Genomic DNA, 14254 nt, shown 5'->3' with positions numbered 1-14254 from the left:
CGAGTTAGTTCTTTTAGAGACCCGTGTCGGAGTGTAACGGATATTTCCTATCTTTACAAGGTTTTTTGCATTATGATCAGAAAAGTGAAACTTCCACTGATATCTCTCCAACTGATCGGCTGCTGACTCTACAGGTTTTCTGAAGCCTGGCTGCTTAAACGTCTTGATACCGTCTGTGGGACTTTCTGCCTAATCTCTATATGCATGCATTCGCACAGATTTTATGTGAAATATTTGCAGAATGCAGGTTCTTCTAATTTGGAGCACTGGATCAACAGCAAGAATTGGAGGCCCGGGTACTTTCAGGCTTGGCCCACAGGGGTAACGAAGGAAACGGATATCATGCAGTTGAAATTATTGCAGATAAATCACATTATCAAGGCTCATACATCAGCAATTGACGAGACACTTTCGATACTTCTCTTTAAAGTTCTGAACTTGGAATTCAAGCCGATCATTTCTATCTAATATCTAAAACATGAAAAAAAGATTATATATATATATAATAAGACCAGAGAGTCCTATACTGTCATCGCTCTTGCTTTTCAAGAAACAGGCTTCAAGACATACATCTTGCTAGCATGGGAATCAATAGTCGCAGAAAGTTTCCCGACAAACTTTGTCTTCAATGTCTTGTGCTGCAGAAATTATAAATTGCGGCATAGGAGTAAGTAAGGGAGAGTTAAGAGTTATAATAGGATAATAACTAAATAAACAATTTAGATTAGACATAAGATAGTCCTGAGTTACCTCCCAGACATCCCGGGCTTCAACCATGCTATTTTCAGGTATCCCTATATCGTCCCAGTGGGCTGTAATTGCAGTTCGCACCGGGCCCCGGTTTACAAGAAGCAGAGCTACCCGGTATCCCGAGAGAGGTCCAGCCCAAACCTATCGAGCAAATATGACCAGAGATTCTGCTAAGTACAAACTTATTCATGCAAACTGCAGAGAACGAGATTTGTACAACATTTGGTAAAGATGAAATGTATTACCTCAAGGTCCCCCATCATTCTGACCTTCTTTGCCTGAACACCAAGCAGATCTATAAAGGAAGACGAAGCAAGTATCATCAGCACAAGAAAGAAAGAAAGAAAGAAAGAAAGAAAGAAATTTTTTACGCTTCAAATGATAGCAAGCTGATTGCCCGACCTTGGTTGATGGCAATCACTTCCCTGTTGGTGACAATCTCTACTGTTTCTTTTGTCATGTTCCTTATATCACAACCGAGCAGTAACGGAGCCTACATATCACCAGTTTATTATGGTAAATGTAAACAGATCAAATGGCTGGAAAATAAGTACATTCCTGTAGGAAATCAAGGATGAAGATAAACGTTCTCTGATACCTTGGAAATAGCCCAAATGCTGAAATGAACTATATATTCATTCTTAGTCATGCCTCCATTCCCAACTTCAAGCATGTCAGGGTCTGCCCGAATAATCAGATGCCAAACAAAGCTCAAAAAATAATTCATATCTGGAAACTGACTCTAAGTACTTGTCCTTCGTAAATACAGATTAAGTAGTACTACCGTTCCAACCACCAGGTCTTGCGAGCTCCGCATAAACTTCATTTTGGTCCGCTCTTGAGACCATACTGCAAGTATATTAAAATTTTAAGCGTACCAATGGTTTTCTACTCAATCGTCAAAAGAAGTAAATCAAAACCACACATTTCTTATTAGCGGAAAACAATACCTGTCCCAGTTATCAGAAATGTCATTAGTTGTTCTCCAGCTGTTTCCAACCTTGGCTCCCCACAGAGCAGGGTGCAGGTCACCCCTGTATGTGGAAACTCTGCATATTAATCTTAGAAGCATTGGGAAGAGGAGAATTCAACCGTTAAAAGAAGCTCAGACAGTGAAAAAATATGAAGACGGAAAATTGAGTTACCATTCGCACAGTGAAAAGAAGATTGGGTGGCCAGCCTTCATCAGAGCCCGGGTCATTACCGGATATCTACAAGGAAAGGCAAAGAGAAATGATTCCTTCCAGAAAACAAATGATACTCCTCTTCTTATTTCATTTGAACACCGACTTTTGAAGATTAAAGTTACCTGACAGTTGGCTTAGTATCATCGTTATTACAGTTATCGTACTTTAAGTAATCAATACCCTGAAATAAACAGTATACTGCCTCATCAAGCGATCTCGCCCATAAAAAGCAATTAGGAGCAATATATCATTAGCAGAAGAGAGATGATAAGCCACAGAGATATACCCATGCAGCAAACGTTTTGGCATCTTTTTCCTCATGACCAAGCGAGCCTGGCATGGTCTTGCTACAGGTAAAGTATCTGCACGATCAATATGACAAAAAAAAAATCAATGGTAGACAAATTGAGAGGAAAAATAATAAGGTTTTGAAACATCAGAGCCGTCACGTTACCCTGCATCTGAATATATTCCGAGCTTAAGGCCCTTGCTGTGAACATAGTCTGCAAGGGCTTTAATGCCAGAGGGAAATGTCGAGTTCTTGGCCACCAAATTTCCCTATAGGTAAGACAGAATGTGAATGTAATTATCAGGCAACGATATTTGAACAATCACGCATTTGCAAAAGATCTGAGAATGAACATACAACCTTAGTATCACGTGCAATTTCTGCCCAACAATCATCTGCAAAGGCAAACATGTGCATCAGTAACGGATATATTCATTCACCAATATTTTACACAGAAAACAGCAAACCATCAATATGTTCTTGAAGAATGAGCATACCTATGTTCACATACTCATATCCGAGCTTAGCAAGACCGGTGCTGACCAGAGCATCAGCTGAATGAAAACAAACGCAGTATTATGAGCATATAAATAAAATGTATTGAGTTCAGGTGCTTCAACAGTGTTAAAGTAATTAATTATTCAAAAAATGGAGGAGAAGAAAAAGATCATGGCTCGGAGAAATTACCAGTTTCTTTAATAATTTTCTCGTTGATCTTGCAGTTGAAGTGATTCCAACTATTCCACCTACAAGCACCACAATGTTGAATCGTATTAGCATTGCATTCTAATAATGACTGGCCCATGAATAACAACGGGGGGGGGAGGAGAAGACTAGACGAACAAAGTTATTATCTTTAAAGTAAGATGCATATAGTTCGTTAATGAGCAATTCTCATTCAAATTGGTAGCTAAATCACTGAATTTTCACCAGCAATCCAAGCTAATAATATATATATAGCAAATAGAAAATAGAAAAGGGGTAAAAAGAATCACATCTTTTCCATGAAAAGCTGCCTTGAAAGTAGAGAAGTGATACTATGCATCGTTCCTCAGCAATATTGGACAGGTGCCAGCACAGACTAATCCACCAAACATTATTTAATTAATTTATTAAAGTTAATGAAAGTGATGTGGGGGGCATTCCCTCTTGCCAAGAAACAGATGACGCTGGATTGGTCAATTCAATCATTCACCAATGTGACCAAGAACATAACAAGGACAAACTAAACAGTCTTCTTCTGTTCCAACGAAGAAGGACAAACCTCGAGAATTAAGATCGCGATCCATTCACACATATATACATAAAACTAATTAAGATGAAGTTCTGATCTTTTAAACAAGTATGATTTTTCCATGTGTTAAGCGCTTCAGTGTCGACAGACTTCACTTCAATGTCATAGTATAGCAGTCATAGGAAACAAACTGTCGGCAGTGAAGAGCTTCTTAATAATTATAAAAAAAAAAATTGTTTGGGACTAAAATCTTGAGCTTTTCGAGGTTCCATACGATAACTAAGTAGATCAGGTGGATCAAAATGTAATCTTCACGCAGCATTGAGTAAGCAAACATCCCAAATCAAAAAGCAGAACACTTTTAAGAGTCAGAGAGCGGGAGGGAGAAAGAGATACCCCATGGGAGGGGTGAGACCAAGCCCATTAGCAAGCAGATTCCTCCTGTACTCTTCCCGGTAGTGATGGTACTTGGAATTTGCAGACAACGTTGCTTTGGTTTTGTATATTAATGAAGAAGAAGAAGACGACTCAGTAGCAGCAGCATCAGTCCCCATTACTGACGACGAGAGTGAGCAGATCAACCCCAATGAAAGGAATGCTAAAAGGAAGAGCCCGTCACTCTCTCTTCTTCTTCTTCTCCTCTCCATGATGGTGTCTCTCACACCCAACAGTAATTACTGATGGAATGGTTATGGAAAAGGATCAGCGATGCTCTTCTCAGTACGAATGATCAGAAGGAGAAGAGATTAAGGAGGGATGCGCTCTTTTATCTTGTAGAAGAGGAGGAGGAGGAGGAGGAGGAGGATAAGGACTGGCAATTTGAATTGAATTGAATGGCAAGGCAAATGAATATCATTTGTGAGTATCCCATCCCATCCCATCCCATCATATATATAGAATCTTTAGTGGAACTGCCATATGCTACTTTTTCTTCTTCCGTATTTGCCCCTCCATCATTATCGGGCCAGTACCCTATCAAGATTAAAATATATATATATATATATATATATTAATTATTTATTTAATTTGTTTTTAATCCATAATTAATAATCCAAGAAGATTGCCAATATATCTGGATACTGTTATTTGTTACCTTAAATAGGCGTGGAACTTTCTGGAGAAAAAAGATTTTGGATAACATTAAATGGATAATGATTTATTTCCATGATTTTCTCCGGTGCCTTTTTCGGGACTGCACCGCACCACATTGCACTGGCCTGAGTTTTGGTTATCTGACAGGTTCGCACATACAAATCGTAAAACCTCCTGGAAGTTTGTTCGGCATTCTTCGATGAATCTGATATATATCTTCAAGTAGTGGTCGGCGGATTTTCAGTTTGATTGTTATATAATGATCATGACAGTAAGTTTGAAATAGAGGTAAGTCTAGCTTCCAATTCATTCAAATAACGATGATGATTAGGTAGAATATATCATTTGCTGTTATTTAGGATTTTATATTATTCTAAATATTCATCTCTTCCAGTAGAGGAAGGCCACGAGCACTTATTTCTGGCATGGATGGCATGGCATGGCATACTCTCTCTCTCTCTCTATATATATATATATTATAAAATTCGATTATATAACTGCCATATAATTTATAAAACGTCGTTGAAAAAATTGAAATATTTATTTCTTAGTTTAAATATGATATAATTTAAAATAAAAAATAGAAAACAAGTTAATGGACTATATTGATCATTTAATATTATTATTCTCCCTCTCAATTTCATCCATATCTCAACCTCTCTTTATTTGTTCTATCCTCTCTCAACCTCTCAATATGTCGTTTTATCATATTATTTTTATTTCTTTTTCAAATTTTATATGCAATTCTTAATTTTTACTTTTTCATACTCTTAATTTTGTTTTCCCTTTTCCCAATCAATCCATCAATGAGCATATCATAACATAGTCACTATAATCGTCACACGGTACTCACAAGTAGAATCTAGTTTTGTTTAAGTGAGAATCCGATTTATTTGAGTTTATTCCCTTGATCTTCTTGTTTTGAATTTCTTTAAGTTTAATTATAAAAGTCGAAAGTATCTCTTACTTTAAGTGTGAATATAATAATATACAATTTAAAATAAAATACATGAGGCAAAAGACATTATTATCCATTTAATACTACTATTCCCTCTCTTTTTCCTATCACGTGTTAACCTCTATTTATTTTGCTCTCTCCTCTCTCTTTTTTTTTCAAATTTTATCTCAAACTCTTACTTATATTTTTCTCATCCTTAATTGTTTCTTCCTCTTCCAAATCAATCCAACTATGAGCATATTGGAAAGAAAAAAACAATTATATTTGAAGCACAGAACATTTGGGTAGAATCTAGTATGTATAATGCAAAAAGTCCGCATGACGTGCAGGATAAATATCTTTTATTTGTAATTATAATGAGTTAGTAAATTTCCCAAAATATTATGTATGTGATTGCATCTCATCTAAAAAAAAAAGTTAAATCAAAAAAAGAGGCAAAATTATATGTTATTTTAGCACCGCCTGTGAATTGATCTACGATCACAAAATATATTTTTGATATATCTAGTCATAAACAAAGAAAAAGTAAATAAAAATAATTACTTCCTGGCACTTCCATCATTCCATGTGCATATAATGTTATTTATATATGTACATATATGATGAAGTAATCGAATCGACCGGCGTGCTGTGGTGTGGTGTGTGGTCCTTATTTCGGGCTTCTTTTTTCATCTTCTTTTTCATAATTAACATTATTCCTTTTGTCGGGAGTGCTTCACTCCACACAAAAAACATGCAAGTACATAGAAATTCACTCCCCATATATTTGGTAACGGAGTTTGAATTCTACTCTACTTCATTCTAGTTTAACGATGACAAAAATAGATATTATATATATAATATGTTGAAAATTTATTATTAAAAAATTAATTATAATAATAATTAAAAAATAGATTATGAATTATTATTAAAAAATTAATTGTAATAATGATTAGAAAAAATTATGAGTGAGAATTTATTATTATTAAAAAATAAAAAAGTAATGATTATACTGTTGAATTGTGAAAAAAATGAAGTAGAGTGAAGCGGAGTGAAGTAGAATTTAATTTCAAAATCAAACGCGCTACCTTTGGTTTAGGTAAAAGTGTCGAATGTCTTATGGACTTTGCTTTTGACATTTTTCACTTCTTATAGTGCTTCTTTTTCTCGATTAGGCAGCTGCAAGTCTTTATCTTTGGAGGATAATAGTTCTGTGTGTGTGTATATATGTAAGTGTTCTCTATGTATTCTCACTACCATGCACGTGAAACTAAAGATCATATCCCATCATATCATATATGATTGAACTGCAATCTTCTTTGATTGGAAATATATATATATATATATATTCAAGAGAAGTAGGTAGGGCTAGGAGGCTAATATATGTTGTTTGCAATAATTCATCATCGCGTTTGATAAATGTACATTACTATGCAGGTAGATCTAGTCTATTAAAATGTGTAGAATCGTCGAAACAAGTATAATTTAATTACGAGTGCATTTCATGAGAAAATTCTCTAAGCTGAGAGAGTTTCTTGTTCTCATAACATAATTCTCTTCTTTTTTTGTTCACTGTAAAAACAGATATAAGAGAAAATGCTCAACTGGATATTATAAAAGAAAGAAATATCGATTTATCCGCCGAGAAAACTACAAAATATCACATCGAAATATGATAGATATAATTATAAATTGTTATCTTGAAACAGTTTGTATTTCATCATGAACTCTCATGAAAATCGAAAAGAGGGATTCTCATCTATTCCATAATTCATAGTGAAATTCTACTTTGTTGCGAGAGTTCCAAGCGAATTCCATATCAAAGTAGAGTAGATATAATTCTCTTGTTCATGGAGGAATCCTGAATCCTTGATTTGTTCGACTGTTTTCTTTTGTCTTTTTTTTTTTGGTGAGATTTTTTTTTCCTTCCATTTAAAATATTGAAAAATTTGTTCACCGAGAAAAATACCGAAAATGAGAAAGATATTCCATTTTTTCGGTAGGAGAAAAGACATTCCATTTACTATACGATACGCGTGACATACATACATATATATATATATATATATATAAACACATGCTTAAAATCAAGATGAAACAAAAGGGGGAGATAATCCATAAGGTGCACTCAGACAAGTCAACATTCAACAAACGGGGGTTCTGAAATATTTCCATAAATTTGACTGACTGCGCTGAAACTGAAAGCTCCAAAACCATCATTTTCAATAATAAATCCCATCGATAGATACACAAGAATTAAACCAATCGGTATCAGTGAAACAGCAAAAAAAAACAGCCAATCTTCTTTCACTTTTATTATATATGAATAATAATAGATTATTGTCAGAGATATATGAGTATCTCTCCATAAAAATTAGCTGATGAATGAAGAAGGAAAAAAAAAAAAAAAGGAAATGAAAGGGTACCAAACCCAACTAGTCCCTCATCACAGTGTGCTGATCTGAGAATTACATCCAAAACAAAGCAAAGGGTAGTCATTTTGACTCGCAAAATGGATTATCACCGAGCGAGATGAACAACTTCACAGGAGCCAAATATGCAGGACCAGTGTAGTGTAAATGTCCTGCTGAGTTCGGTAACTCATAACTAAGCGTCACTCACTTGACGATGCAGATCTTGATGACAGAGGCAGCTCCGATGCGGTGAAGGGCGACCACGGCATCCCCAGGTTTGCACAGTCCTTTCTCTGTCGCCGATTTCAAGGCGGCCTCGAGGATTTCTTCAGTGGATTCAGCATCGGTGGCCTTAGCGGACCCTTCTGCGAGCAAAGGAATCAGTCCCCTGTATACTAGACTGTGCCTTGCTGGGGTCTCGTCGCTGCAGCTCCAGTCGAATGAGTCAGTGGTCAGCACCGGGACCACAACTGACAGGATTGGGACAGCGGGACGGTACTTAGCAACCAGCTTTGCTGTGGTCCCACCACGAGTCAACACCACAATGAGCCTCGCCTTGGCCTTATTGGCTGTGCTAACCGCCGAGGAAGCGAGCGACTCCAAGGGGCTCATTGGGAGAGGAGTCGACCTTATCATCCCTTTGAAGGTGGCCTCGTAGTCGAGGGATGATTCCGCCTCGATACAGATCCGGGCCATGATCTTGACAGCAAGCTCAGGGTAGGCCCCAGCTGCACTCTCACCACTAAGCATGACACAGTCCGTCCCGTCAAGCACAGCATTAGCCACATCAGTGGCCTCCGCCCGGGTAGGCCTGGGGGACTTGATCATGGACTCGAGCATCTGAGTGGCTGTGACAACGGGCTTGCCTGCGAGATTGCACTTGTAGATCATCATCTTCTGGGCCAGGAAGATCTTCTCCACTGGGATCTCCATCCCAAGATCACCACGGGCAACCATGAATGAGTCGGTCTCTCGGAGAATCTCATCAAAGTTGATGACTCCTTCCTGGTTCTCAACCTATTGGGAATCCACAGAGAGGCTGTCAGATAGTCAAAGCTTTATGAACAAAGCATGTAATCGAGAAACAGAAACAACATGATATAAATGTGTGGACAACAAACAGATCAATCTAATCTAAGCAATTAAATAAGTGCATATACGATAAAATAAATCTACACGTTCCCTCAATTCATAGGCCCCAAAATTGCCAACATAGGCAGGCCGTACTTTTTCGTGCCGACGAAGGCTTCTTTTCCCTGTGAACAGTGAAGTTGCTATGCTTCTTTGCTATAAAACGAGTGTTATCTTGCATAGATCAACGAAAAGGCAAAAATCAACCGGGTTGTACTTTCCAAGATGTTTTACGATGTAATACAGCTTGTAAAGTGCTATGCAATACTTTACAAGAGAAAATACTTTTCCTACTCCAAAAATATAGGCACCTAAGCTTCTTCATAGGTTAGTGGACGCAACAAGCCCAAGAGACAAGACGTCAGGACATAATAAAGTAGGTTGAATTGCGGAGATGGGCAAAAGACAATAATAACCATGCAAAAAAAAAAAGTTAATGTTTTTCTATATGGAAATTTTGTATGGAAACAAACCTTTGACATGAGTTGTATGTCCTTGGCATGGGGGCCGAGAACTTTACGGACATTAACCAGGTCTGAACCCTTGCGAACGAATGAGAGGGCAATCATGTCGATCCTGTTGGGGACTCCCCATTGGAGGATGTCTTCTTTGTCTTTCTCAGTCAGTGTCGGAAGGTCCACAACAACACCAGGAAGATTCACATTCTTCCTCTCGCCCAACATAGCTGTGTTCTTGCAGCGGCACCTCACGGTTCCAGCAGTGGCATCACAGGACAGAACAGTGAGGGTGATGGTTCCATCAGCACACAGGATAGTGTTCCCAGGCTTTAAGTCAACAGCGAGCTTCTTGTAGCTCATCGAGATCATTTCTGAGTCCCCCTTAATGGCGTAATCGGTAGTGACCGTGATTTCCTGGCCTTCCTTGAGTTGAATTGGTTTTCCATCCTTGAGGAATCCAGTTCGAATCTCAGGGCCCTGTAATATGGAGAAGAGATGAAAGCATTAGTTCAGTTAGCATGGCGCTGCGAGGATCTCCTAATCGGTTCACAGAAGATTTCCAATAGAAGAACACACGTTTCCTTCACTGCAGACTATACTATTGTTTATGTTTAGCGCAAATTACATCGATACAACTATACAAGGGACCAAAAATTTTTCTATTTCGCCCCTCAAGTTTGTTACATAGAAAGACAAATGCCAAATCAGAAGAACTGCTTTTAAATAGACCGGGAAAAAAAAATAATTTCGAAGTCTACTAGGATTTCCTTCAAAAGAAAAGAAAAGGGAAGATTGCCTACTAGGAAGGTTCATCTTACTATTAGGCTTAAAAACTAATCATTGGGGAAAATTGAACGACAATAATTCAGGTCAGCATTTAGAACGATTGCACTTCATCATAAACAAATCAGAATTCTCAGGTGCAAATTTTAATGGCTTTCATTACACCCGAATTACTGCAATTAATCCGTCTAAGATACTGCCATATGAAATTCTCACATATCAATGGAAGGATTTCAAGTACCAACAGTAACGGAAACAAAGAATCAACAACAGAAGGCACATATCATGAATTAACAGACCTTTGTGTCAAGCATAACGGCACAAAGGATCTGAGTGTTGTGCATGGCAATCTTGAGATTGTCCAAGGTTTCCTGGTGGTACTCATGAGTACCATGTGAGAAATTGAAGCGGGCAACATTCATCCCTGCTCTCAAAAGCTTCTCCAACATGGGCACTGATCGAGAAGCCGGTCCAAGAGTGCAGACGATCTTTGTCTTCGGCACACGGCCATCACTGGGGAGCTCCTTCAGTATTCCTTCAATGTCTATATTTGCCATCTCAGTCACAATTCGTCTGTAACACGAAAATTCATTATATAAGTTGTTGTTCTGTTATGGAACGATTCATATGCACTGTTCATTCCGGATTGTTTCTTATTCGTTAATGAATGTGGGAGGACAGCAAAACTAACTTGCATCTTGTGCTTTCGATAACTAGGTGGCCGAGACGCACAGTACCAGATCAGAGACAGATTTGGATAAGAGAATGAATTAAGAAAGGCAAACTAGATGCTCGATATTGCAAAGCGATTACAGAATCATGATTCTGAAGAGATCAAGATTCCTTTTCTTTTTTTTTCTATTTTTTTCAACCATCCCATTCCCTTTACCACAAACGAAGGAAAGATCAAAGAGATATATCATTTTCGAGCATAAGATGAAAGAGCAAATCTCATTTGACAAATCAAGAGCAAATCTCTACTATTTATTGTATATATAACACTAAAAATTTCCTGCGGGGGAAGCAGACTGGAGAACGCAAAGAGCAGAACTTCTAAAAGCAAAAGAAGGACATTCATTCAATCACACGGATCTAAACTACAAGAAGAAGAAGAAGAAGAAGAATCAAAGAACGAGAAGAACCCGAAGCAGCAAAAGACGGGTGAGGTGATGTGGGGATCCCCCACCGAGAAATCGGAGTCAGAAGTCAAAGCAGGTAAAATGGTAAGAAGAGTTCGATGAGAGAGATTTCAGATCGGCAGCGGCAGCAGCAGCAGCAGCAGAGGAGGAGAGATACATATAATTAAAAAAAAAAATTGAAAAATCTCAGCTTCAAGCACTCCTCGTTGTGTTGTGTTGTGTTTGTGTGTGTGTGTGTGTGTGTATGTGTTGACTGTTCGTGTATTAATTATTGTGCGAGCGGTAGTAAAATATTTATTCAAACGAAGAGAGACAAAGAGGGCGGACGGGGCGGGGCAGGGCATGTCATGAACAAATGAATAAATATCGAATGAGTCTTACTTATTTATTAATATAACATCTAATGATAATGTCCGAAAGTGATTCTCATTCAATTTATACTTATGGAATATTTTCTCCAAATCCGTGGGTGTGTTGTGCTTTGCTTTGCATTGCATGTTGTATTATTCATAAGAGATAAACTTCCCTGTGAAGCCTCTTTAAAAGATGTGTTTCCGTAGGTCAATCATTGTGCGTTACGTTGTAGTTTGTCGGATGATTATCAGTAATAAAATAATAAGAAACTTTATTAAGTAGCAACAAACTTGTTATTCAACATAAAATTTACTATTTTTTATATAATAAGATACTGCTAGATAGTCAAAAATATTATTTTATAATAAATTTATTATTTTGAATACAATAAGACTCTCAATAAATAATAATTTTTATTTTACTAAATAGCAAGAAACTTTCTTTTTTTAGCCTCCTTAGTAACATCTCTATTTCTTGAGGAAAACCTTATATTTCATGAGGAGGTTCTATCCCGTGAAAATGCTCTTTAATGGAACTTTAGCTTTAGGTGGTTGTGATAAAGAAACCATCGGTTCGCTTGGTGGGCGAGGAATGCACGACTTATCAATTTATCCGATAAACTTTTGGGGGCTCGTGTAGTCCACGCCAGATTAATCGTATTCTAGGCCGGAGCAATGAACCTAAATATTAAATGAATATTACTTATCCACTTTATATGAGTAAGAACCAATCAAAATGCATGTAAATGAGAATTCGTGGACTCATTACGAGGCTAGATGAGTTTTTCACTTTCAGACATTTTAATTGAGTGTTACACATCCAAATGAATGAGTTTTTACTTTCGGATATTTTAATTGGGTGTTACATATCCAAATGAATGAATAATATTCACAAAATATTTGCTCCATCCCCATTCCAACTCTGCGCAGCCCAGCCCAGCCCAACCCAACCTCGTTCATTCTTCTTTCTCTCTCTCTCTCTCTCTCTATCTGTGAAGCAATTGATGATGGATAATAAATAAATGCATTCTATGCAACAAAAACGAACATCGTGTCTCATGACGGTTGCAGTTGCAGCTGATTTTGATTAATTCAGGAAGGAAGGAAGTTTTATTCTATTCGGCAATAGAATAGAATAATGTCTTTTATATGGACCTGGTTCAGTTTATATTACTATATTTTTATATATTCTTCAAACTTCAAAGCTGATCAAATGTTCGGCTTTACATTTTACCCGCAAAATATATATATATATATATATATTATTTTACGAGGAGAAGAAAATTAGAAAAAGAAATTGTCAAGTGGGAGGGAAAAAAAAGTATATTCAAGTATATTCCATAGAATTTAACTTTTTAAATTTTTTTTCCTCTCTTTTCATTGAAACCGAAAAAACGATGAAGAAGTTTTTGATTGGCCCATAAGGAAAAAGAAAATTGTTTTGTATATTATGATCTTATGTTATATATAATAGGATTAATTACCTAAAAAAATACCAACTTTTAACATCTTATCAATTTTAGCACGAACTTTTTTTCTTGACTTAAAAATACACAAACTATCAATTTAATATCAATGTTAGCACGGTGTCAATTTTTTCAATTGGTTGGCCTCAATGGCGACCATCGCCTACCTAATCCGGACCACCCATGACGATAGAGATCTCCGATGACCTTAATTGGAGGATGGTGAATGTCGTTAGGGCTCCCACCACCTACCTCTTCATTCCTTTCTCGATTTTACCCTTTTTCCCCCTTCAAATTCAGGCAACGATGGTCTCACCAGGCCCACCGCCACCCCTAGAAGGTCGTTGGCTACCCCGATCCGAGAGGATGGCCAACGATTCTCGTTTAAATCAACGAAAAAGTTGAGGCGTGTTAAAATTGATATCAAATTAATAGTTCATATATTTTTAGATTAAGAAAAAAAAATTCGGATTAGAATTAATAAAATATGAAATGTGAAAAGCCTTAGAATTAATAAAATATGAAATGTGAAAAGCCTGTATTTTTTTAAAGTAATTAATCCTATATAATAAGGCAGACAGGCACAGGCACGCTGACGCAGACAGAACGGAAGCGAGCGAGACTGGGAAGTGTAACCGCATGCAATACTGAAAGAGGAGAGGAGAGGAGAGGAGAGGAGAGGAGTGACCGTTGGGCCGTTGATGATGACCGTACTGAAGGAGGGACAGACGGACCGACTCAAAAAGAAGAAGGGAAAAGGACAAAAAGAGACATGGTTTTGGTCAGTGGGCCGTTGCTTGAGAGTTCAGTTGTGCCGTATTCTCCGATCTGGAGAGGCTTTGCTTTTGCTAATGCTATGTGCCAAAGCCCCAACCCAACCCCCGCAGTGTCAGTCAGTCGGTCAGTAGTCACAAACAAGTTGAAGCAAGCAGGCAGGCATGCAGTTTCAAAGTCAACTCTCCTCCCTCCCAGCCCAGGCCCAACACTATAGTTGTCTTGTCAGCGCGTTGCTGTGCTGGTT

At 37.5% G+C, this 14254-nt stretch overlaps 2 protein-coding genes across 3 annotated transcripts; both read right to left on the bottom strand.

The window, feature by feature from the left end:
- Positions 1-322: 322 nt before the first annotated feature.
- On the bottom strand, positions 323-4331 carry LOC116188106 (alpha-galactosidase 1-like). The gene is made up of 15 exons (XM_031517254.1): positions 3857-4331; positions 2914-2972; positions 2724-2780; positions 2587-2621; positions 2392-2495; positions 2224-2299; positions 2060-2118; positions 1896-1961; positions 1701-1784; positions 1535-1599; positions 1349-1431; positions 1153-1243; positions 996-1045; positions 751-891; positions 323-638 (listed from the first exon to the last, which is right to left on the bottom strand). Exons 1-15 carry the CDS (start codon positions 4105-4107, stop codon positions 546-548), a joined length of 1314 nt encoding a protein of 437 aa, XP_031373114.1. The 5' UTR covers positions 4108-4331; the 3' UTR covers positions 323-545.
- Positions 4332-7764: 3433 nt separating this feature from the next.
- Positions 7765-11718, bottom strand: LOC116189114 (pyruvate kinase, cytosolic isozyme-like). Of its 2 annotated transcripts, none has more exons than XM_031518647.1 (4): positions 11418-11718; positions 10575-10848; positions 9508-9969; positions 7765-8920 (listed from the first exon to the last, which is right to left on the bottom strand). In XM_031518647.1, exons 2-4 carry the CDS (start codon positions 10830-10832, stop codon positions 8108-8110), a joined length of 1533 nt encoding a protein of 510 aa, XP_031374507.1. In that variant the 5' UTR covers positions 10833-10848; positions 11418-11718; the 3' UTR covers positions 7765-8107. The 2 variants fall into 2 exon arrangements, with proteins under 2 accessions (XP_031374507.1, XP_031374508.1); XM_031518648.1 differs by lacking the exon at positions 11418-11718 and adding an exon at positions 10967-11392.
- Between the last annotated feature and the right edge of the window lie 2536 nt (positions 11719-14254).

Source organism: Punica granatum, chromosome 8 (genome assembly GCF_007655135.1).
Source record: "Punica granatum isolate Tunisia-2019 chromosome 8, ASM765513v2, whole genome shotgun sequence".
Classification (NCBI taxonomy): Eukaryota; Viridiplantae; Streptophyta; class Magnoliopsida; order Myrtales; family Lythraceae; genus Punica; species Punica granatum.
The sequence above is the reverse complement of the archived record's forward strand: the minus strand, read 5'-3'. Positions and strand labels throughout refer to the sequence as shown.